Source organism: Adiantum capillus-veneris, chromosome 14, assembly GCF_014529385.1.
Source record: "Adiantum capillus-veneris isolate H3 chromosome 14, ASM1452938v2, whole genome shotgun sequence".
Lineage (NCBI taxonomy): Eukaryota > Viridiplantae > Streptophyta > Polypodiopsida > Polypodiales > Pteridaceae > Adiantum > Adiantum capillus-veneris.
The window spans coordinates 105955684-105979887 of NC_140944.1; the positions used below are offsets into that span (position 1 = coordinate 105955684).

General features: G+C 41.4%; 2 protein-coding genes and 2 pseudogenes across 2 annotated transcripts; 3 read left to right on the forward strand and 1 right to left on the reverse strand.

Moving 5' to 3' along the window:
- Window positions 1-4169: 4169 nt before the first annotated feature.
- LOC147442899 (uncharacterized) lies at window positions 4170-5339 on the forward strand (annotated as a pseudogene).
- A 2481-nt stretch (window positions 5340-7820) lies between these two features.
- Window positions 7821-17007, forward strand: LOC147442900 (uncharacterized). The gene is made up of 5 exons (XM_086529451.1): window positions 7821-8220; window positions 16330-16493; window positions 16585-16638; window positions 16712-16795; window positions 16906-17007. Exons 1-5 carry the CDS (start codon window positions 7821-7823, stop codon window positions 17005-17007), a joined length of 804 nt encoding a protein of 267 aa, XP_086385577.1.
- Window positions 17008-19684: 2677 nt separating this feature from the next.
- LOC147442901 (uncharacterized) lies at window positions 19685-22240 on the forward strand. The gene is made up of 4 exons (XM_086529453.1): window positions 19685-20842; window positions 21764-21886; window positions 21958-22029; window positions 22112-22240. Exons 1-4 carry the CDS (start codon window positions 19685-19687, stop codon window positions 22238-22240), a joined length of 1482 nt encoding a protein of 493 aa, XP_086385579.1.
- Window positions 22241-22333: 93 nt separating this feature from the next.
- On the reverse strand, window positions 22334-23833 carry LOC147442902 (putative E3 ubiquitin-protein ligase ARI7 pseudogene; annotated as a pseudogene).
- Between the last annotated feature and the right edge of the window lie 371 nt (window positions 23834-24204).

A 24204-nucleotide genomic window follows, 5' to 3' on the forward strand; every position in this document is an offset into this window, starting at 1 on the left:
GAGAGAGAGAGAGAGAGAGAGAGAGAGAGAGAGGAGAGAGAGAGAGTTTTGAAATGTAAGGTGCGAGCAAAACTTGAGTATGATTTTGAAAGGACCGAAGCCATCTCTGAAGGGAAAATTAGGAAGGGAGCCTATGGTGGCTGCTAGATTGCAGGTTGCATAGATGGTAGGGAAGACTTATGAGGATAACGGTGATGATGACTGAATTGTGTTGATTTTTCATGGCTATCTTAGTGCTCGACATCTTCCCTTTGCAAGCTTCATTGAACAAAGTTTATGAGCATAGCTCAAGAGGAAAGCAAGATGCAAAACTGAGAAGAATAGTGTGAATGCTAAAATGCATATTTATTGATGTTACATTATCAAAGAGTAGGAAACAACTCATGTTCAAATGACATTTTGGATGGGTCTCATAGAGATTTAAAAGTCTGTGAACCATGAAACAAATATACTGTGATTAATTAATCCATAAAGATGCAATGGTCTATGGTTTTCTTGCAATCTGTACTACTTCTTTATAGAGCTTAGAAAAGTATCGAGCTGTGAGCGTTTCCACGTGTCACAAATGTGCGTGCACATCCTAGAGAGAGAGAGAGAGAGAGAGAGAGAGAGAGAGAGAGAGAGAGAGAGAGAGAGAGAGAGAGAGAGAGAGAGAGAGAGAGAGAGAGAGAGAGAGAGATGCGCTACATCGAGGGTCAGAGAGAGAGGATTTGATATCTGTTACAATGCTCTCTGTGCCACAGGTCAGAGAGAGAGAGAGAGAGAGAGAGAGAGAGAGAGAGAGAGAGAGAGAGAGAGAGAGAGAGAGAGAGAGAGAGAGAGAGGTGTTAGTCATTTGTTGCAGCATAAGGTGTGTGTGTGTGTGTGTGTGTGTGTGTGTGTAAGGTAGTGACCTAGTAAGGTAGTGCTATATGAAAACAAGAGTAGTGGAGGGAGATAGTTGATATAGCAAAGTGTGCCAAATAACCATAGACATGGACTACAATCATTTGAGGTATGGAACAATATTATGTTTTCGGTTCTTCTTGCATTGGCATTGATATAATTTATTGTCTCCCACTAAAAGTCCTTGTACAACCGCTATAGAGACGATTTATAGTGTCATTTTCAACCTCCACATGGGCCAGCAAACCAATATTACATGATAACATTTTCAACCTTCACAAGTGCCACAAACCAATAACACTTTTCACTGACACGAAAATGACACTCTTGAGGAAAAATAGGAATTAAGTCTCTTGCAGAGAATTGACATTGAGTGACATTCATTGTGCTTGGAAAATGAGTTTCTTATGCCGCAGGGACACTCCCAAGAGACCTCAAAGACTGAAGAAACAACAGGAGGAGTCTCTTGAAAAGATTAGACAGTGGGTGAAATTCATAAAACAGAGAGCTGAGACATTTAGAATGACGACTAGTATGTGCCCGTGCATTGCTGCGGCCTATAAAAGCATGGGTTCAATTCATATGCACATTCTTTATGCACTACTGAAAAATTGTATATTATAAAAGGCTCTCTCTCTCTCTCTCTTGATCTCTCTCATAATGCTACAAAGATACTACTTATTTGCACTATCATTAGGCAACATGATATGCCAAATGATTCATAGAAGGAGGGGATAATGAAAAGGTTAGATTGTAGCATTTCTAAAAGGCTTGACCTTCCAAACTAGGAAACATATGAGTGTAGATAAACATATGTCTTAGTCTAAGACATCTCTCTTGACTCTCTCGATATTGAAACTATTATTTGTCTCTCTCTCTCTCTCTCTCTCTCACACACACACACACAGATAGAGAGAGAGCATTAATTTCTTTAGGACAGAGACTCTGTCGTGCTAGTTTTTTTTCGAGACATTGGGAATGTCGATGATGATCATTTTTGTACCATTATTTTCTTGTACCTATACACTGTATCCTATCCACCAAGATTGCATCGGTTTGGTCTCGTATGTCATTTTGGCCTTTTTAAGACTTTTAATATAACGTTTCATCTCTCTCTCTCTCTCTCTCTCTCTCTCTCTCTCTTCTCTCTCTCACACACACACACACACACACACACACACACACACACACACACACACACACACACACACACACACACACACACACACACATGCATACACAAGCGAGCATGTGCAAACACATGTGAAGTGGCACACGTATACAAACCCATGCATAGCAAGATGACTCTTTGAGGTTTCCCTCTGGCTCGAAAAATTTTACATATGGCGGGAGATTCTCTCAATTTCATATGCCTCATCTCACCTTGGATCCCTAGCCAAGGTGTGAATGTGTGAATGGAATTATGCGAACCCTGAATGTGTCAATGGAATTATACGAACCCTACCAAGGTGTGAATGGAGTACCTACTTAATTATTAGCAGCTTTACCTTATTGTTTGGCGCCCAAATTGCTTCTTTTCTGCGTCTTTTATTTCTCGGGTAGGTACAACTTAACTATCTACTTTGAACCATGGCTCTCTCTTTTGCACTCATGCACATAGTTTGCAAATCATTCTCACATAGAAATTCAGATAAATTCACGTCCATGTGTGCGCACACATATATGCCAAAAGCATTAAATTAAAATCAAAGAGATTGTTTTAAAAAAAGTTTGTTTCAACAAGTCTTTCTTGTGCCTTTTTATTTTGGGTTTGTTGCTGTGGATCTCACACACACAAATGTATAGTTAAGAAAACGAGCTAGCAAAAAGATATTTGAACAATAGCTCATCTCTTAATTTGACAATGTTATGTTTTGTCATTTTAATTTGAACCATGCTTGTGTCTCTTAGATACAAAGCAAATAGGATTTTATATTATAAGCATCTTTGATGCCAGGTTATTGTGAATCATGAAGCACGTGTACACATGTATGTAACTCAAAAATAAAAACAAATATGAACATTTTTTAAAATTTGCACACTTTCAAAAATAAAATATCCTTTATATAAGAGCGATGCTTAGGCGTGGCATAGTCATGACTCTTGAAGAGGTTTATGTCATGCTTAGATTTCGCTGAGACTAAGTACGAGTACTCATCCTACTGCCACCTTTGAGTGGGTCATTCCAATACTGACACATGCATGTTATTAATAAAATAGGTTTGAATTCACGGTGCTCATTCTTGTCAACATGCATATGTAGGTTATGGCTCGACACGAAGTAGTAGAACAACTAGTTGCTGAGATAGCCTGTCATCTTGAAGGGATGATCGTTTGGCCAGAGAAACACTTTTATGTCTTTGGGAGACAAAGGCCACTGATATGCATTTCAAGAATAGTTATACATGACACTAGGTGGTGGCCCGAGAATATGGCTTTAGTGCTTTTGAAAGAAACCTTAAATCCACTGGATTATTACAAAGTATTTTTCCATGATATAAATTGTATATCTCCAAGGATGTTAAGTGATAGGCTTGCTGTGATTAAAAGCCTTATTCCGAGAAAGAAATTGTGTCTTGCGTGAATGTATCCATCATCTATGTTAAAAGAACCAACAAGCCTGTTTACATCAGTTTTTTATTGTATGTGACTCTCCAATTAATGAAGTTGCACAATGCTGCAAAGTTATATCTGATTTGTATATGCGACTTATAGTACTTGGGACTACAACCTTTGACACTAGCGCCATGTACATGAAGTCCATTGATCTAATTTTCTTGCAAAGTATTACTATGGCAGACATACAGTCCTTTTGCCACCTTGGAGTGGGTCATTTGCAAATTGACACACGCATGTTATTAATAAAATATTTTTTGAATGCACGGTGCTCAATCTTATAAATATCTAATTTGTATCTGTGACTTAGAGTATGTGGTACTACAACCTTTGCCACTAGCATCATGTGCAAAAGTGTTTTTTTGAGTCACTATAGTGCGTGTAACCATGGCTCATGACATTTAGGTGATACATGCATACATGGATTCCACCTCCAAGACTTTCAAGTGTGCATGCACGTATAAATGTGATTTACATTGGAAGGATATCAAATGCTGAGCAGAAGCACCTTTTTTCAACATAGAAAACAGGAGGCACTCCATAAAATTCACCCAGATGTCCATTACAACATACATTTAGAAGCTCTTCAAGGTCGATCACCTAATGTGAATGAGCTTGATAGTACACCACCTCTCTAGAGTGCATCCGGCAATAACACCACATGGAGAATGTGGTGTACATGTTCTGCATTTTTCCAGGGTGGAAAATATGTTGGGAAAACGACATTTTTCAAGCATGCACAACTAAGGATTGTTGCAGGAAATCTAGCAAGTGAGCTTGGGTTTGTAAATCGAGACGGTGTGGAGGTAAGACACTTTGATGACAATGTACCAGACATGGAACCATCAGATGCTTCTTTGAATGTGGAAGAGGGCTTTGAAGAGGGCATAGAGGTGAGATCGGCAAGTACAACTGGAGCAGATAAAGACTGCCAACAACCTTCTTGTCCAGATCATGCACCGCTTGGAATTGCAATTTTATCAAAGATCATTCAATTTCAGACATTATGGGATGAATATCAGGTTCCCATTAGCGGTCAAGATGAAATGCTTCGTCTACTATTCGGTGACATGGGTGGGGCAAAAATAGGCAAGCATGACTCCAGTAGGGAGGATCCAAGCCTAAGCAAAATCTTGGCTCCACTTGAACATGATTGGGATGGTTTTTTGTTTGATAACTATAGAGTGCATGGTTGCTGGGAGCAATTTCAATTGCTATTTTAAGGGCTTGGTATGGTACAACCTCTTCGATATAGAGTCTGCATGGGTGAAGAAGGGAATCTCCATGAGCCAGAGCTCCTACACCCAAGCAAGGAGGACAACTATGAAGGATGTAGTGTGGAAATTTGTGCATGCATCACTAATAGTAGAAAAAGGAAAGCGAAGCGTGATTGCTTGGCATGTTGTGAAAGGTGCCCAAGTTGTCAAAAGCCTCGCAAGGAGACACTAGCCTTTGATTATCTCCCAATTGGAAGACACATTGAGCTTATGTTGAAGCGCAAGTCTTTGTGTCATGGCATGCTCTCCATGTGGAGAAACCAAGACAAGTGGTTGGAAAAGCCACCTGAATTACAATCGGAGTTTATCCATGATTTTTGGGATGGTGCAAAATATCGTGTAGTCCAGCACTTTTGGGACCCACATGCCACATTTGAGCTTCCAGTTATTTGTACAACCCCAGGGTGTAAAAAGGTGTACACAACATTTCCTCCTTCATCCCGTCCGCCACAGGAGATTCAACAAGGGTGGAATGAGCAGACTCAAGAATATATTTTCGTATGTAGAGATTGTCGCAGACGTGTAGTCTCTAATAAGCGATTGATTGAGGTATGGTTTTAGAAATATTGGAATGCTATTTTTATTTACTTTTTTTAAATTTTTGAGTAGTTTCATATGGCATAATAATTTTCCAGGGAGATCCCCGTAACCTGGCACTTCTATTGCATTGGGATGGATTCCAATCCTCTCGCACTACACAGAAAGACAGTGGGGTTGTAGAAATAAAATTTTTGAACATGGGCAAGTCTTCCAATGTTAGTGTACTCCCAGTACTGTTCCTCCCATTTAGCTCCAAGAAAGTATCCCGAAACAATAATGGTCTATTTGGTGCTTTTCTACGTCCTCTTATGGAGGAATTGCAAGACTTGTTCATGTCAGGAATAAAAGTACACTACAACTATGATGTCAACAAAATATTTGTCATGGGAACTGAAAGGCAGCAGACATGCATATTACGCAGGATGCTTATGATGGTCAGTGGAGACCATCCTGCCCAATGCAAAATAGGACTCTTCAAGGACGGTTGTCGAAGAGACAAAAGCCCAAAGCAACTCTTGATGCTAGTAATCCAATGTATAGAGGGCGATATGTTTATGATGACTATAGACGACAAGCAATATATCCACCAACAAAACACTCCATTTTGGAAATGTCCAATGCAGTAACTCAGGCCAGAAGAGCAACCTCTCAAACTCAAAGAGAGACTAATCTTGCACATGCAGGACTATCTGGAGAGTCAGTGTTATGGAAGTTCTTTGAATTATATGGCTTTGACTTGTCACGTGACTTGGTGTATGATACAATGCATGTTCTTCCATTGAATTTTTTCAGTAAGCATACATCAAATGTCATGCGAGGATTGCAAAATGAATCAAGCTTGCACCACCATCAATTTGCAATGGTAGGTGGCCACACACTCCTAGCAAGTACTTTGAAGGTTTTAAGGCAGAGCAAAATCAAAAATTTGTTCAGTGGTGTGTGCCATATGTATTGAGTGTCATCAACGAGGTATCAAGACCCATGTATGAGCTTGGTCTTCTCCTTATAGACATTGCCCACACATTTTACAATTTTAGTCGTGAAAAGGGTTGGACCAAGGAGAGTATCAATATAATGTGATCATTGTTCTCATCTTGGCAAGTAAGGAGCGAGAATTCTTTGGTCCAAAATCTTCACCATTGGAGCATGTTGCTAGGAATGGGGAATTGCTTGATGACATTATCAGGCATAGATCTCTTGATGTATATTGGTGTTACATGTTTGAAAGGATGGTCTCCATATACATGGGAGTAAAGACAAATAAAAAAAATAATGAGATAACTTATGTTCACTTTAACAAGCACGTTTTGTTTACATGGGTTACTTGCATGCTTCAAGAGGAGAAGGATGGATTCCTGCCGCACGAGAGGAATTTGTCATTCTTACACCAAAGGTTGATACTCCCAGATGATTTCACTCTACTGCATCCTATGAGTCCACAATGCTCTATCTTCCATGAAAAAGGGCTCTTGGAACCCTCATCTCTAACAAGAACCAGGGAGCTATGGCATAAGATTTTGGTAGATTATGAACCGGCTTACTGCCACAACATGATTAGAGCCAAAAGGATTGGTATAACCAAGAAGAAACGCACAAAGAGATGCCTTTCAGATGAGGAGAAAAGGTACTTTCAGCAACTGTGGGCGATGACAGTTAGTGAAGGTGAAAATACTCTTGTCACAACCTACCAAAAGATACTTTACCACGGTGAGGCTTTCAAATTTGGTGATCATGTGACTATAAAGTTGGACAATGGTGATACTGATGCTCTTTCTGTAGGACATTGGAAGGCCATAAAAACATTGTTCTCTATCGAGCACAATGGTCAATATTATTTGTATTTTGGGGCAGAGTATTATAGACAATGAATATCCTCACACAATGGGGTTGAAAAACAAATAGTTCATCATGCAACTGGAATGAGCATTGTATAACAACAAACTATGCCGTAAACTTGGGATTGTGTAAGACCAATCTCATCTTTGATGCATAACTTCATACCTCTTTCGTTGACAAGTAACAGGCTAGTAGCATATGAGGTGAAGGATTTGATTCAAAGAAAGCATCTTACAGCTCTCGGAGAGGTCAGACATGCACCCCCTTGGTTAGAGGTTGGTGATATCGTTCTAGCAACCAAAAGTGATGGTGAAGATGATCTTGTACACGCAGTTGTTAGAGAGATTGACCACCAAGGCAAAAAATACAAATTAGCTTGGCTAGTTCATGATAGTCTTGATCATTGTACACGGAGGATACAAAGCCAGTAGTACAAAGAGAGAGATTGGAACTCATGCAAAGTAGTGATGCATGACTTTATTGTAGTTTGTAGGAGGTGCATGTCTTCAAGAAGTGGTGCACAATTAAATTTGCCAGTAGTTTGGAGGTGCACAAGTGCTTAGCCTTTGATGTATCAAACATTAAAATAATTTATTTGATTGGAAAAAATATTTTGTTTACACTTTATATGATTTAAGGTATAACTTGTGACATTGTAGCTACTACATGGCTTCTCCATCTGAAACAATGTCTCTCAAAGAGACAATAGCAATGCTAGAGAAAAGGGTAAAAGAGCTAGAATCAAGTGGTGGAGAGTCCTCTAAGGCTGATCATAAGAATAGTAAGGCAGCTGGAAGATTGTCTCAACGGCAAAGCAAGGCTATACAAGTTGCAAAGGAAGACACAGTTGGAAAACCAGTTCTGACATATGAGCAACTCTTTCGCTTCCCACTCAAGAAAAGTGATAGAGATCCATCACTCTTGTATGGAAAAGAGTTCCTTGCAAAGTATTACGCTGACAGTGTACATGCAGTCCATTGCTCCAATCTGAGAACTGTTAGAGGTTGGATGAAAGCATTTGATTCCAAGCTTTGTGACCTACGACACAATCTAGACACTACAAGAGGCTATTCATATTAGCGACGCTCACACAGCGACACTCAAAAAAAAATTCCCGGCGTCGCTATGAGCGTCGCAAATTTACAAGTAAATTTGCGACGCTCATAGCGATGCCGGTTGGGCTAAAAAAATAATAGAGAGCGCCCAAAAACTCAGATCTCAGATCTGAGTTTTTCGGCGTCCTCAAGGAAGGAGCAGGTAACGCTCTCCCTCTCTCTCTCTCTCTTTCTTCGCCACACACACACACACACACACACACACACACACAACACACACACACACACACACACACACACACGAGGAGAGGAAGGAGATCAAGGTATGCTCCTTCCCTCTCCTCACTCTCATGTTCCCTTCCCCTCTTTCTCTCTCCCTCTCTCTCTCTCTCTCACACACACACACACACACATAGTGTTTTTGAGAGAGAGAGAGAGAGAGAGAGAGAGAGAGAGAGAGAGAGAGAGAGAGAGAGAGAGAGAGTACAAACATAAACAAAAACGCACACACACATACATAAACAAAGAATGCACACACACATTGAGAAAGGAAGAGAGAGAGAGAGCATGCATAAACAAAAAATGCACACATTGAGAGAGGAAAAGAGAGAGAGAACATGCATAAATAAAAAACGCACACATTGAGAGAGGAAAAGAGAGAGAAAACATGCATAAACAAAAAAACGCACACACATTGAGAGAGAAAGAGAGAAACTAATTTAACGTCGTAGGAAACTAATTAAAACTAAAAGACCTAAAGATCTAGCCGACGAGGAGTTGAACTCAAGACCTATTATTCAAGAGGGAAATGGCATAACCAATCTATCATAGTTGGCATGGGTGATAGAAAGGTTATACCATTTATCTCTTTTTATTGGCACACACATCCACACACGCGCACACACACAAGAAGAAGAGAGTTATAACGTCGTAGGAAACTATCCTAAAAGACGTTAAAGATTAGGTTAGATGTAGACTTACGTTAAATTAGATTTAGGTTTATTTAAGTTAAATTAGATTATATTTAGTTTTATTTTTAATTAGATTTACGTTTATTTACGCTAGATTTAGATTTACGTTATATTAGATTAGATTTAGGTCTCCATAGACTGCGATGCCTGCATGAAGCGGGTGAAGAAAGCCCTCAATGGAATATAGGGTATTGCTGCCTTCACTCATGGTGGGCTCCGTCCATCCAAAAGTACTGGTGAAATGTCTTCAGAAGATAGGGAAGAAGGTGGATCTTCAGGGCGGCAAGAGTCACTACATCCCCGACACAATGACCATCTAGACAACCTCTAGTTATTCAACAGCAACTTCAAAGTTAGTAACAAGAGCAAGAACGGTCTAAAGGGCCAATTGCTGTCGTCAGATGTGGATGGAGATGAGGCAGCGTCACCGCCGGAAGTTAACTCTCACATCTTTAGTGATGAGAATGCCAACTCTTGCCGAGTTATGTGAAAAATTATGTGTTAAATCAGTTTTAAGGTTCTTATAATCCCTGCTAGTTTAGTTCTTTGTTTTTAATATAACATAATTTACATTAGATTTAGATTTATGTTATATTAGATTAGTCTTAGGTTTATTTAGGTTTACCCACACACACACACACACACACACACACACACACAAGAAGAAGAGAGTTATAACGTTGTAGGAAACTATCCCAAAAGACGTTAAAGATTAGGTTAGATGTAGACTTACGTTAAATTAGATTTATGTTTATTTTTAGTTAGATTTACGTTTATTTAGATTTACGCTTATTTACGTTAGATCGAGTCCACGCAAGAATTACTTACGGTTTAGGGTTTAGAGTTAGACAAACAGTGAAAAGATCTACTGTGAAAAGATGTTAAGATGCTGTGAAGTGCTACAGCTAGAGAAGAGGCAAAGGGGTTTTGTCTACTACATGCAGTATCATGTAGACATGGTTCTGTAGATTTCTTGTACCCACAAATAAAGACGAGATTATAACCCGGTGGTTCTGATCTCCGTGCACCTCTAGACCGAGGTGTGCGGGGATTGGACATGACTAGAGAATGTGAGGTAAAGAGAGAGAGAGAGAGAGAGAGAGAGAGAGAGAGAGAGAGAGAGAGAGAGAGAGAGAGAGAGAGAGATAAGACAAAGAATGCCAATAGAATATTAAATTTGTTGTCCACGCTATAAGATTTTTATCCTCATTATGAGTAGTGGCGAGGATGTGGGACCGTCCAACCGAAACACCTATCTCTCAATGAGGGTGTTATGTCCTTGTAATCAATGCAAGCATGCTGTGCGACGGACAAGACGTGTTTCTTTGCAGCACGTTCGCGAATTTGGCGAGTTCGATCCATCTATTATAGATCGAGTTGTTGCCAATTATAACTCGTTGGACTCTGACGCTGGCCAACAAGAAGCAATCTTGCAACCCAATAGACGTGTTCGCAGGCGCTTTGCTCAAGCAGCATATGTGAGGCCACAAGATGTAGCCTCTGACAGCTCGGGGGATGATCATGCAGAGCACATTCCCAACGAGGCAATGTTTGAGCGCGAGATTGATGAAATGATCGAGATGATCATGGATTCAGAAAGGCTTATCTATGATGATATGAAAACTGAAGCCGATACGCCATTGTATAATGGAGCACGTATGTCTAGATTGAAAGCACTCCTGGTTCTTCTCAACATGCAGGCAAAGTTTGGATGGAGTGACACTAGCGTCACAACGCTTTTCAGGTGATCTATTACAATTAGTTTACTTTAATAAAACTCTAAATGTATAATGATCTGATAGATTTTTACACGACTGTATCGTATTTTTATGTTGTGTAGATTGCTTAAAGAGCACATACTACCAACTGACAATGTGATGTCAGATTCCCGAGATGAAGCAAGAAAGATTTTGCGAAACTTGGGGATGGATTACAATTCTATTCACGCTTGTCCTAATGACTGCATTCTTTTCAGAGGGGAATACATAGACGTGGAGAAGTGTCCGAAATGTGATTCCGAAAGATATCGAGTAGATCTCCACGGGACAAAAATTCCACAAAAGGTTTTGCGACATTTTCCTCTGCTTCCTCGCATCAAGCATTTCTTCGAATGTAAGTCCATGGCCGCCCTAGCATCATGGCATGAGGAGAATAAATCTTCGGATGGTGTGCTACGAATTCCTGCAGATTGCGCAGCCTGGAAACATATAGATGGAACATGGTCGGATTTTGCCAGGGAAGCTCGAAATTTGTGCATAGGCCTGGCTATGGATGGCGTAAATCCATTTGGTCAAAGATCAACATCTTACAGTGTATGGCCCGTTGTCATCGTCAACTACAACATTCCCCCGTGGTTGACTACGAAGAAGGGGCACCTATGGCTAAGCTTGATTGTGCCAGGGCGATATAAAGTGGAGAATATGGATGTGTATCTTCGTCCACTATTGGAAGAGCTACAACAATTGTGGATTGGCATAGAGGTGGTGGATATGAGCCGACACACAGGACGACGGAATGCTTTGATCAGAGGCATTCTAATGTGGACCATGCATGACTATCCCAGGCTAACAGAATGCTCAGGTGATCTATTGACACTCCTCACTCAGACACTGTAAATCTTGTTTTTTCCCATAGTTGATCTATTATCATGTGTATACATGTAGGACTTCAAACAAGCGGATACAGAGCACGTGTCACATGTGGACCTAGACTGAATGCACGTAGGGCGCCCTCACTGAAGAAGCAAATCTAAGAAGGTCATCAAGCGTATCTTCCAGAGAATCATGTGTTACGCGACGGCTTTTTGGGAAGAGAGCCACCAAGGATGTCTGAACAAGCATGGTTAGAGTAGAAGGAGATGTGCGATGACGGATTGCCTCCAGGGATGAAGAGACTATCTCTATGGTACGAGTTACCATACTGGCCCCGACTCATGATCAATCACTTGCTCGATCCAATGCACATATTCAAGAATGTGGGTAATCTACTATGGGACAATCTGACCGGCAAGAAAGATACTTTGGGAGCCAGAGTTGACCTTAGAAATGTGGATCGTATGGAGCAATATTGGCCGCAAACAACGTCTGATGGATCGATAAAACTCCCTAAAGCACCATGGATTTTCACAGGAGCCCAAGAACGCAAAGTAAAAGAGACAATTCGATCTTTGAGGACCCCCACTGGCGTAATGCACTCGCTCCGAACGTGTTTTACTAAAGAAGGAAAGCTTACCGGTTTGAAGTCACACGATTGGCATAAAATGTGTCAGGTACGTTCATAGTGGACTTTAATATCATTGCATCAAATGTGGACTTTAATATCATTGCTGCACATACTTTACAGTTTATTTTACCGGTTGCCATTGAGGGATGTTTGTCTCTCGACATCCGTAACACAATCTACAAACTTGCAAAGCTGGTGCAATGGATCTCACAAAAGGAGATCAACGTAGACTCCATACCATTCGCCAAACTAAATGCTGCGGAGCTTGTGTGCATGTTTGAGAAACATTTTCCTACTACCATGCTAACCATTTAGGTGCATCTTCTTGTTCACATAGTTGATGAGGTGGAAATAGCTGGCACAGTTCATTCCAGATGGATGTTCTTCTTAGAACGTTTCATGAAAACGCTTAAGGGATATGTGCGTCAAAAGGCACATCCAGAGGGTAGCATGGCAGAAGGTTGGTTGGTATCAGAGTCCCTAGTGTACATTGGAGAGTGGCTAGACGGATTTGATAAAGCCCGGGACACGCTATGGTGAACCATAGATGATGAGCGCATATCTGGGATTGTCATGTGCAATCTCGGTGTTGAGAAGAAGATGACGGAAGATCTAGAGGCTAAATCAACCGATTTTGCATGCTTCACAATCCAGTGATGCAAAAGTGGATTTCACAATATGAGGATGCAAAGCAAGAGCGACAAAGGGCACGAATCGAGTGGAGACGGGGAAGACGACCACCGATGCACTATCCGACGGTTCTGGAGAGCCTATCAACCTTCATGAGCTTAAGATGGTTGCACAACCAATTGAAAAGCGCACAACAATGCGGTGACGAAGTGACTGAGGAAGAGTGGGAGTACTCTCGGGGTTGCGCGACCAAGGTAAGTTTGCAATGTACGACTAGCTAGTGACTTTATTTCTAAACGTTTGAACGGCCACTCATAATCTTTGTTCGTTGTAGTATAAGTCATACACAGCAGCATGGTGTAAAGGTCGACATTTTAGGGTGGAACGAATCGACAAAAAGCGTTTTACTCAAGATTGTGGAATCATGGCAAAATTTGAACAGTCTAGTCGACGACGTTCCTCTGATGCAGATCCTGTGGTGGCGGAACTCACTTACTTCGGCACGTTGCAAGAGATTTTGAGGATCGATTACAGAGGATTTTTTGTCGACTTGTTCGACGTGCAATGGTTCAAGATAATCATGGAGGGTCGCAACGCTACTGTGCGTAGAGGAGAGTCTGGTTTTCTTGAGGTGGATTCTACTAAGAAATGGACTGACCTAAGAGACACTTTCGTACTACCCGAGCATTGTGAACAAGTAAGTATGTAAATTGTTAACATCCCCCTTTTACAAGTTATGTGCTTGAAAGCTCTCATGTAAGTTATGTGGCTCTGGCAGGTAATATTTCATCCTACAAAGTCTACATCAAACTGGTGGTACGTCATAGAGGTAGCCCCTCGTAGTGCAAGGACGTATGAAGGCTACCATGTGCCAATCACAACGGCATCAATGGAGGATATCAGAGAAGATGCTCAATCAGAAGCCGCTGCGGTGGTGCCAGATGAGCATCAAGATGCTACTACTCTATATGGGGTGCATGCAGAGGAGCTACAAAATGAAACACAGGATATGTGTTTAAACGGAGAGCTCTATATAGATATAGGAAGTTATGCTGAGTTATGCGAGGATGAGAGAGAGATCTCTTAAAGCCACAAATATTGTATTTGAACAATTTTGCTCCGTGTTGTAAAAGCTCTGGCTCTCTAAGTACCTTCCATGGTGTATAACGCTCTTTTCTACTCGCGCTCACATCTTTTGATTGAAAATTCTGAGTTTTCGACTTGCCTCTTCTATCACTCAATTCATTGCGTCATTGTATTTATATGCGTCATTACGTCATTGTATTTAAAGGTCTTTGCGTCATTGTCTACTCTATTCATTCAATATTAAGTTTAAATATTCGTGTGTTTAATGCAGGTATGGATGATGAGGAGTTTCTTTCTTCTTTGTCACCGCAATAGAGACAGTGGTACGTGGAGCGTCATCGCTTTGGCGCATCATCGCGCGTTCCTACTCCATCCGCATCTCCCTCTCTTTCGGAGCATTCGGCGCGCTCCGAAGCTTCGGCGTAGACGAGACTATCTTCACACTTGTCTAGACATCGGCGCTCTAGTGGTGGCGGTGGCGGTTGTTGTGGGGATTCTGCCGCCGATGCCTCCACACCGCCTCGTGTTCGACGAGGCTCTTTACCCTCCCCTTCTTTGCCCGCCCCCACACCAGCCATAGCATCGCCATTTACACCAGGTTTTGCATGGCTGACTGTTCCTAGTAGCTACACACCTCTACCTACTCCGCCAGGAGCCACCCCACTCGACACTCCTCGCTTCGGGGCCCAGACGCCGGTGGAGACACCTGACGTCTGTACCCCCATCGACACGCCGCTAGAGACCCCTGCCGGGACACCCACGTTCACGCGTCACCAGCCAGAGGGCTTGCCTTACTCCGTCGACTTCAGCGGCGGCATCATCATGGATGATGACGGCAAGAAGGTGATCTCGCGCATGCGTGGTCTTTGCTCTCAGCTGTGTAGACACTACATACTAAACAAATGGAGTGAAGTACCAAGTAATTTAAAAAACAGAGTCATCAGCATACTTCATGATGAGTTTCCCGTTCCAACACGGGATCAGCGCTTCAATGAAGACCTGATGAAGATTCGAATGCGCAAATACTGCAAACACAAGCATTTCGAAGTGCAAAAATCAATCAAGCATGGGTGGAACAGGCCAGATCGACTGGCCAAAGAAGATTGGAAGAATGCGAAGAAAGCAGCGCGCGAGAATCCCGACAAGTGGAAGCAACAAAAGGATGCAGCCAGAGCGCGAGTAGAGGCAGGGAGCTCGCACCACTTGGGGAGCGGTGGATGGGCATCATTTGAGGTCGATTTTGTAAGTGTTTTCGCATTGCTCTTTATGTTCGATAGTTTAGGGTTTATGAGTCTTTTAATTCTAACATAATGAATTCTTTGTATGTTTTGACAGTGGTCGATGAAAGGACGTGATCCCACACCGTACGAGCGCGAGTACGCAGGCAGGAAGGGCTTAAACGCCCTGATGGACATTCTCAGTTCTCGCGGCGGCATGGTTAGTATTAGGGTTTACTCTTTTCTATTTTTTGTATTGTTTTATAAATGTCGTGATATGTTTATACTTACTGAAAGCTGTCTTATTGTCTTTTTTTGCAGAATCCGACAGATACGCCGCTTGGACGCGATGAGACGTCTGACTAGACGACGTCAGTTTAGCCGTAGCTAGATAGCATTAGTTTGGGGTTTCTCATAGCTTATGTATCATGAGACGGATTTTATACGTCTTTTTGAACCATGTATATTATTACATTTGTCACCGCAGTTCATTTTGCCAATCAATTCTTTATGCCTATGATGTTGTACAATTGTCATTATTACATTTGCCAATCAATTCATTTTGCCTATAATGTGTACAATTGTCAATTTTACGCTTGTCAATTTTGCAAACAATGCGTCTTGTGGGTGACTATTTTGGGTCTATTATCTACCCTTGCACTTTTTTAAAAAAGTGAATCAAGTACAATATGGTTGATGGGTGGCAGGGCATTCAATGCCCTGTCACCAAAAAAAATTTCTCTCGGGCTTCGCTATAACCGTCACTATTTATGGCTCTGTAGCGTCGCTATGAGGGTCGCTATAGACTTCTGTGTAAACGTCGCTATAACCGTCGCTATGAGCGTCGCTATATAGAGACGCTCATAGCGACGCCTATAGCGACGCTCTCGTAGCGACGCTATTAGCGATGGTTTTAGTGACGCCGGGGGTTATAAAAACCCAGTGTATTTCCTTCGTAATAGCGTCACAAGAGCACACAACCTCTTGTAGTGAGAGGGGAAGGATGAACTTATGAGCTTCATTCAAGAGCAACATGATGAAATTGAGGAGGTGACGTTCCGTGGTGCAGAGTACCATTGGAAAGTGGAGGACATCTACACATTTTTCTTGTGTCACAGGCAAGCAAAGCGAAAGAATGAAAAGAAAAAATCAACACTGGTCAATACCACAAATTTAATATCTATAAGCCACATTATCAATATTTTTAGCTATCATAATAAGATTGATTATGCGAAGTTGTGCACTGTAGGAAACCGACTTAGTGAATGCAAAGGCGAAAGACAAAGAAAAACAGCTTGTGGGAGTTTCTACATTCTTTATTTATTTTTGTTAATTTTTAATTAAAGTTATTTAGAAATGTTATACATGAATTGTAGATCGAGGAAAATCATTTACAACCTATCAATGAGGAATTGTATCATCCTCATATTGACTTTGAGAAAGAACAGAATTATTCAGAGGCAATTATCACTGGCGTGCAAGTTGAAGCCCTTCTAGATATATGTTTTCTCAACTTATACTATGTCGAATTATTTTGTACACTTTCTTTAATCTAGTTATTTACTATTAGGATGTAGCAGAAGAGGATGAGGCTTTAGCTTCAAATGGTTCTTTCTTGGCTCTTATTGAAGATGTCACAAAGATATGTCTATGTTATTGTCCTTCACAATAATTAAACTAGTTATGTATTTAATGTGTTTTATTTTGAGAACACAAGAAGGTTGATCTCATTAAAGAACAAATGGATTTTGAGAGCTCTCATGAGGAAAATCAAGTGGATGTGAGCTCTAGAAAGAGCAAGCTTACAATGCTACAATAGAGTAAGTAAATGTACAAATGCTACAATAGAGTAAGCAAATGTACAAATTTCTTTTAAATGACTCATGTTTTTGTCTTATATGACTAGTCCTCTTTTTAATTGTGCACAAATTTAACTAGTATGCATGCTTAGAATCATGTTTGTGATGACGACGTCTCTCAAACACCAAGTAGAATTTGTCACTCTACTTTGGGAGAATGAAATGGATTAAAGAGCAGACATGCTTGCGGCAGCTATGTCTCCCAAGCACCAAATGGATTAGTCATCCATCTTGGAAAGATGTCGTAGGGTAAAAGGGGATCCTTTACCCACTAAGTACGATTGACTAATGACTAAGACTTTATCTCTTCTACCTCATAGTCGAGGACGACTATGATTTCAAGAGAGAGGTAATGTCATAAAATCTAATATCTAACCAACCCAAATGATTTTCTCATATTAAATTGATCACTTAATGTGGGAGAATAAACGGGAACAAGTGTTAAGATATAGATATGTGCTTATAGATCTATCTCAACACGGGGCCAATGGTAAAGGGGCCCAAAAGGGAGATGGTCTATCAAAGAGCAAGGCTAACCAATGGAGCATAAGACCTTAGGGTTAGCTTCATTGAAGACCTCCAATAAATGTGTGTAAAAGTCCTTTGACCTTAGGTAAGCTAGGGCTGAGCTTGAGGTGGGAACCCGGCCCAAGCTCGAGGTGCTTGTCCTGCTTGAGGTGCTTGTCATGCTTGAGGTGCTTGATTAAGATGCTTGAGGTGCTTGACTTGCTGCATGATTAAGGTACTTGAGGTGCCTTGAGAAGCTTGCTTGAGATGCTTGTGGGAACACCCCCTAGTTCAAGTGCTTTGTCATGCTTGGTGAGTAAGGTGCTTGATCACCTAAAGTCAAAAGCATTCCTACAAGAAGGGGGGGGGGGGGGGCGAGCCCTTTTCCTAGGGGCTAGAGAGAGAACACCCACTCACACACACAAGGGAAGCCCCAACTTGAAGAGGCAGCAAGGACACATGTCAGGCCCCTACCAATGTTACCTTCATGTGATTTCTTGAAGCCTATTGGCTAAGCTTCAAAGGGGTCCAATGATAAATTACTTGAATTATCTAATTGATTTTGCATTTATCAAGTCCTCTCTCTCAAAGGGGAAAGGGGGACACTTGTCCCAAGGCTACCCATGTTGCTTGTAATGGCTCCTGCTTGTGATTGGCTAGGCCTGGAGGGGTCCAATGAGCTTCAAGCATGAGCTACAAGGGGGGGTCGACCCAAGCTAGCTAGGGGCTTGCTTGAGGGGTATACTCACCCACACACACTCACAATCACTCTCATTGTGTGCTATGCAAAGTGCAAGAGCTCCCTCTCCAAGCAAGTAGAGGTTGAGAGCCTACACCAACACTCTTGGCTATGGAGTGCAAATCCAACCAAGAGCCATGCTTCAATGCTTGAGCTTGTCATATCCTTCTTCTTCATTACTATGCTATTATGTATGCTAGCAACAAGAGTATGATAAGTGAGGAACTAGTTCTTTGTCCTATGAAATGTTTCTTATTCCTCTTCCCTACCCTCATTCCCTGCTAGCTCTCTCCACCTTCGAAGGTGTTTGAGCTCTTGGGATTGAGGCTTGGGACAATTAAAGCTTTCTTCAAGTTCATGTTATGCTATGATTGTGATGCATGAAGCTTTCCATCTTCATGATTGCATCACCTAGGTCACAAGGAACACAAAGAATGTATTGTAACAAGTCTCTCTTAATGGGAGAAATCATAATACAAACATAAATCCGGTCCTCAACTGTTGTCATGTTCTCTAAATTCTCTCTCTTGCAAAAGTATTGTTCATGCCAAGTTAACTAATTGCTATGATTATGTTGCTATCTTCAATTATGTCTACCCGCTATGCTCACAAAGTTATTTCTTGAAAGTATTCTCATTAATTTCTGCTATTCTCAAGTTGAATAGGCTAATTCCATTACAACCTTTGACACTAGCGCCATGTGCGCCATGTAAATGAAGTCCATTGATCTAATTTTCTTGCAAAGTATTACTATGGCAGACATACAATCCTTTTGCCACCTTGGAGTGGGTGATTTGCATATTGACACACGCATGTTATTAATAAAATATTTTTTGAATGCACGGTGCTCAATCTCATAAATATCTAATTTGTATCTGTGACTTAGAGTATGTGGTACTACAACCTTTGCCACTAGAATCATGTGCAAAAGTGTTTTTTTGAGTCACTATAGTCCGTGTAACCATCGCTCATGACATTTAGGTGATACATGCATACATGGCTTCCACCTCCAAGACTTTCAAGTGTGCATGCACGTATAAATGTGATTTACATTGGAAGGATATCAAATGCTGAGCAGAAGCACCTTTTTTCAACATAGAAAACAGGAGGCACTCCATAAAATTCACCCGGATGTCCATTACAACATAAATTTAGAAGCCCTTCAAGGTCGATCACCTAATGTGAATGAGCTTGATAGTACACCACCTCTCTAGAGTGCATCCGACAATGACACCACATGGAGAATGTGGTGTACATGTTCTGCATTTTGCCAGGGTGGAAAATATGTTGGGAAAACGACATTTTTCAGGCATGCACAACTAAGGAGTGTTGCAGGCAATCTAGCAAGCGAGCTTGGGTTTGTAAATCGAGATGGTGTGGAGGTAAGACAATTTGATGACAATGTACGAGACGTGGAACCATCAGATGTTTCTTTGAATGTGGAAGAGGGCTTTGAAGAGGGCATAGAGGTGAGATCGGCAAGTACAATTGGAGCAGATGAAGACTGCCAACAACCTTCTTGTCCAGATCATGCACCGCTTGGAATTGCAATTTTATCAAAGATCATTCAATTCCAGACATTATGGGATGAATATCAGGTTCCCATTAGCGGTCAAGATGAAATGCTTCGTCTACTATTCGGTGACATGGGTGGGGCAAAAATCGGCAAGCATGACTCCAGTAGGGAGGATCGAAGCCTAAGCAAAATCTTGGCTCCACTTGAACATGATTGGGATGGTTTTTTGTTTGATAACTATAGAGTGCATGCTTGCTGGGAGCAACTGCAATTGCTATTTCAAGGGCTTGGTATGGTACAACCTCTTCGACATAGAGTCTGCATGGGTGAAGAAGGGACTCTCCATGAGCCAGAGCTCCTACACCCAAGCAAGGAGGACAACTATGAAGGATGTGGTGTGGAAATTTGTTCATGCATCACTAGTAATAGAAAAAGGAAAGTGAAGCGTGATTGCTTGGCATGTTGTGAAAGGTGCCCAAGTTGTCAAAAGCCTCGCAAGGAGACACTAGCCTTTGATTATCTCCCAATTGGAAGACAGATTGAGCTTATGTTGAAGAGCAAGTCTTTGTGTCATGGAATGCTCTCCATGTGGAGAAACCAAGACAAGTGGTTGGGAAAGCCACTTAAATTACAACCGGATTTTATCCATGATTTTTGGGATGGTGCAAAATGTCGTGTAGTCCAGCACTTTTGGGACCCACATGCCACATTTGAGCTTCCAGTTATTTGTACAACCCCAGGGTGTAAAAAGGTGTACACAATATTTCCTCCTTCATCCCGTTCGCCGCAGGAGATTCAACAAGGGTGGGATGAGCAGACTCAAGAATATATTTTCGTATGTAGAGATTGTCGCAGACGTGTAGTCTCTAATAAGCGATTGATTGAGGTATGGTTTTAGAAATTTTGGAATGCTATTTTTATTTACTTTTTTTAAATTTTTGGGTAATTTCATATGGCATAATAATTTTCCAGGGAGATCCCCGTAACTTGGCACTTCTATTGCATTGGGATGGATTCCAATCCTCTCGCACTACATAGAAAGACAGTGGGGTTGTAGAGATAAATTTTTTGAACATGGGCAAGTCTTCCAATGTTAGTGTACTCCCAGTACTGTTCCTCCCATTTAGCTCCAAGAAAGTAGCCCGAAACAATAATGGTCTATTTGGTGCTTTTCTACGTCCTCTTATGGAGGAATTGCAAGACTTGTTCATGTCAAGAATAAAAGTACACTACAACTATGATGTCAACAAAATATTTGTCATGGGAACTGAAAGGCAGCAGACATGCATATTACGCGGGATGAAAAGAGTTCCTTGCAAAGTATTACGCTGACAGTGTACATGCAGTCCATTGCTCCAATCTGAGAACTGTTAGAGGTTGGATGAAAGCATTTGATTCCAAGCTTTGTGACCTACGACACAATCTAGAGGGGAAGGATGAACTTATGAGCTTCATTCAAGAGCACCATGATGAAATTGAGGAGGTGACGTTCCGTGGTGCAGAGTACCATTGGAAAGTGGAGGACATCTACACATTTTTCTTGTGTCACAGGCAAGCAAAGCGAAAGAATGAAAAGAAAAAATCAACACTGGTCAATACCACAAATTTAATATCTATAAGCCACATTATTAATATTTTTAGCTATCATAATAAGATTGATTATGCGAAGTTGTGCACTGTAGGGAACCGACTTAGTGAATGCAAATGCGAAAGACAAAAAAAAACAGCTTGTGGGAGTTTCTACATTCTTTATTTTTTTGTTTATTTTTAATTAAAGTTATTTAGAAATGTTATACATGAATTGTAGTTCGAGGAAAATCATTTACAACCTATCAATGAGGAATTGTATCATCCTCATATTGACTTTGAGAAAGAACATAATTATTCAGAGGCAATTATCATTGGCGTGCAAGTTGAAGCCCTTTTAGATGTATGTTTTCTTAACTTATACTATGTCGAATTATTTTGTACACTTTCTTTAATCTAGTTATTTACTATTAGGATGTAGAAGAAGAGGATGAGGCTTTAGCTTCAAATGGTTCTTTCTTGGCTTTTATTGAAGATGTCACAAAGGTATGTCTATGTTAATTATTGTCCTTTACAATAATTAAACTAGCTATGTATTTAATGTGTTTTATTTTGAGAACATGCTAAGGTTGATCTCATTAAAGAACAAATGGATTTTGAGAGCTCTCATGAGAAAAATCAAGTGTATGTGAGCTCTAGAAAGAGCAAGCTTGCACCTAAGGTTTACTCACACATTATAATGCATGTATATCATTAAAAGCAAAAAGAACTCCTTAATGTCGCGAATTCTCAAGATGGCACATGGAACAAGCTGTCGTCGAGGATCCCATATTCATCCTCATTCAGCAATCTACCTGAGTAGTCGCCTTCTTTTCTTAGCCTTGGAAGATGCAGAGCTCTCAACATCTGCTAAACCATTCTCAAGTGCTTTAACAAGGTTCTCAAAGTAATTCCTTGTTATTGTCGTTAATCTAACAAGTTTCGTTCGGAATTCATTGAAGGCGGTGGTTGTCGGTGTAATAATATTGGCGGCACCAAGATAAGCTTGTACATCATTTTCTGCACAGTCATGCAATCTCTCCAGCGCAGCCTCAGCCTGACCTTGAAGGTACTCAAAAAATTGCTTCTTCATTGTATCATCTAATTCTTCAGCTGGTAGATAATACCCATACGCATAAGTCCATTTCAAGACACAGCGGCATTCAGCAATCTGAAGCCAAGCGTCCCTCATAAAATCTACCTGCGAGATGTCTAAACCATACCTGTCAATAAGCTTTTCCAGCTGCAGGGGTTGAAGGTCCCTAAGATCAGAGAGTGCCTTTGTCCTCGACGTTTCATTTGACGCCCAGCGCTCATAGTAATGACTGTATCTTTGAAGAGATTTTCTGGCCATTCTTCGTTTTGTTTTATCTTCAGGCATGATATAATGCTTGGGATCTCGGTTGCAAGACCTTATAATATGTTCAGACCAAGGTCCAAGACAAAGCCAGCAAAATTCAAACCTGCATGGTGGCGTGCAGGTCATGTGCATGCAGCCCGAATTCTTTTCGATTGGGCGTTTACACATCGGACACGGTTTGGAATTCAGCAGAATCCAAACTGCCACATTTTCTGACTCGTCTGAGGTTTTCAAGAGCCATTTTGCAACCGTGCTGCATTCCGCAGGTCGGTGGACCTCCTCCGAGCAATTCCAACAAAACTTATGGCCGCATGCACAGGCAACATATACACCTGCACTTTCTGCGGTACTCTGCAACTCGATGGCATTCTCACACCTCGGTGCAGGACACCACTTTAGCGTTCTATGATTAGATTCAACAAAGGATCTGAGTATGTGGCGGCTATACTTCTTCTCGTCCTCTTCCGAGGCCACGGACAAAATAAGATCATCTCCCACTGCCGCATTGCAGCCAGGAATGGGGCATCGCAGCGAGAGGCAACCCGTGCCTAGTTCACTTACAAATGTATGTACATAGCCACCCCAGCAAGACAGGCAGAAAAAATGGTCACAACAAGCTGTCGCCTGCATTATCACAATGGGATGATACTCTAAACAAATGCCGCATTTCATTTCTTCGACAAGCCGTGGTTTTATGGTGGGCTTTTCCAACAAACCAACACGATCACGAACACTCAACTCGTCGGCAAACCATTCCTCGTAGACTCGGTCAGCACACCACTTAAATTTCCTCAAAAGAATTCCAGCCTCTGTTTTCGACAAGGACAACACCGACATTACACACTCAACTGCCGCTTCTTGACGCTGCTTGATATCCTGCTCAGCTAAAACCGTAAATGGCAACTCCTGTCCCTTCAGCGCAGAGATCATGGGCTCTGCCTCACCGAATGCATCGTAACCAGGTTCAGCATCATGGTCGACTTCACCTTCATCCACCGTATGCTCATGATCATCTCCGGCTGATTCCATCTGCAACAACAAAGAGAAGACCGCGAACGTCTACACAAACGCAAAATCGGGGCTAGCTGCTACTCCAATATACTGGGTCAAAATAAATTTTCATAAGTAGTCTCCAATCCTCATGGTCGGACAGGCCACCTTTCTCCACCGTCTCTAGCAATGGTCCCCTATGAAGAAGTTAGTATAAATAGTGTACATCTAAACTTAACATATAATGGCGAAGTGGTCTCAACGAAAACTCTCTCGAGATTCCAACCCGTTGAGTGAGAAGTTTCGAGGGATAGAACACGACAAGTAAATGC

Bases quoted from the DNA above. Each gene is read 5' to 3' on its own strand.
- LOC147442900 (XM_086529451.1), top strand. From the start codon at position 7,821: ATGGCTTCTCCATCTGAAACAATGTCTCTCAAAGAGACAATAGCAATG. The intron at 16,494-16,584 runs GTCAATACCACA...TGTGCACTGTAG, and splicing joins AAAAGAAAAAATCAACACTG to GAAACCGACTTAGTGAATGC. The intron at 16,639-16,711 runs GTTTCTACATTC...CATGAATTGTAG, and splicing joins AAGAAAAACAGCTTGTGGGA to ATCGAGGAAAATCATTTACA.
- LOC147442901 (XM_086529453.1), top strand. From the start codon at position 19,685: ATGTGGTGTACATGTTCTGCATTTTGCCAGGGTGGAAAATATGTTGGG. The intron at 20,843-21,763 runs GTATGGTTTTAG...CATGAATTGTAG, and splicing joins CTAATAAGCGATTGATTGAG to TTCGAGGAAAATCATTTACA. The intron at 21,887-21,957 runs GTATGTTTTCTT...ATTTACTATTAG, and splicing joins AAGTTGAAGCCCTTTTAGAT to GATGTAGAAGAAGAGGATGA.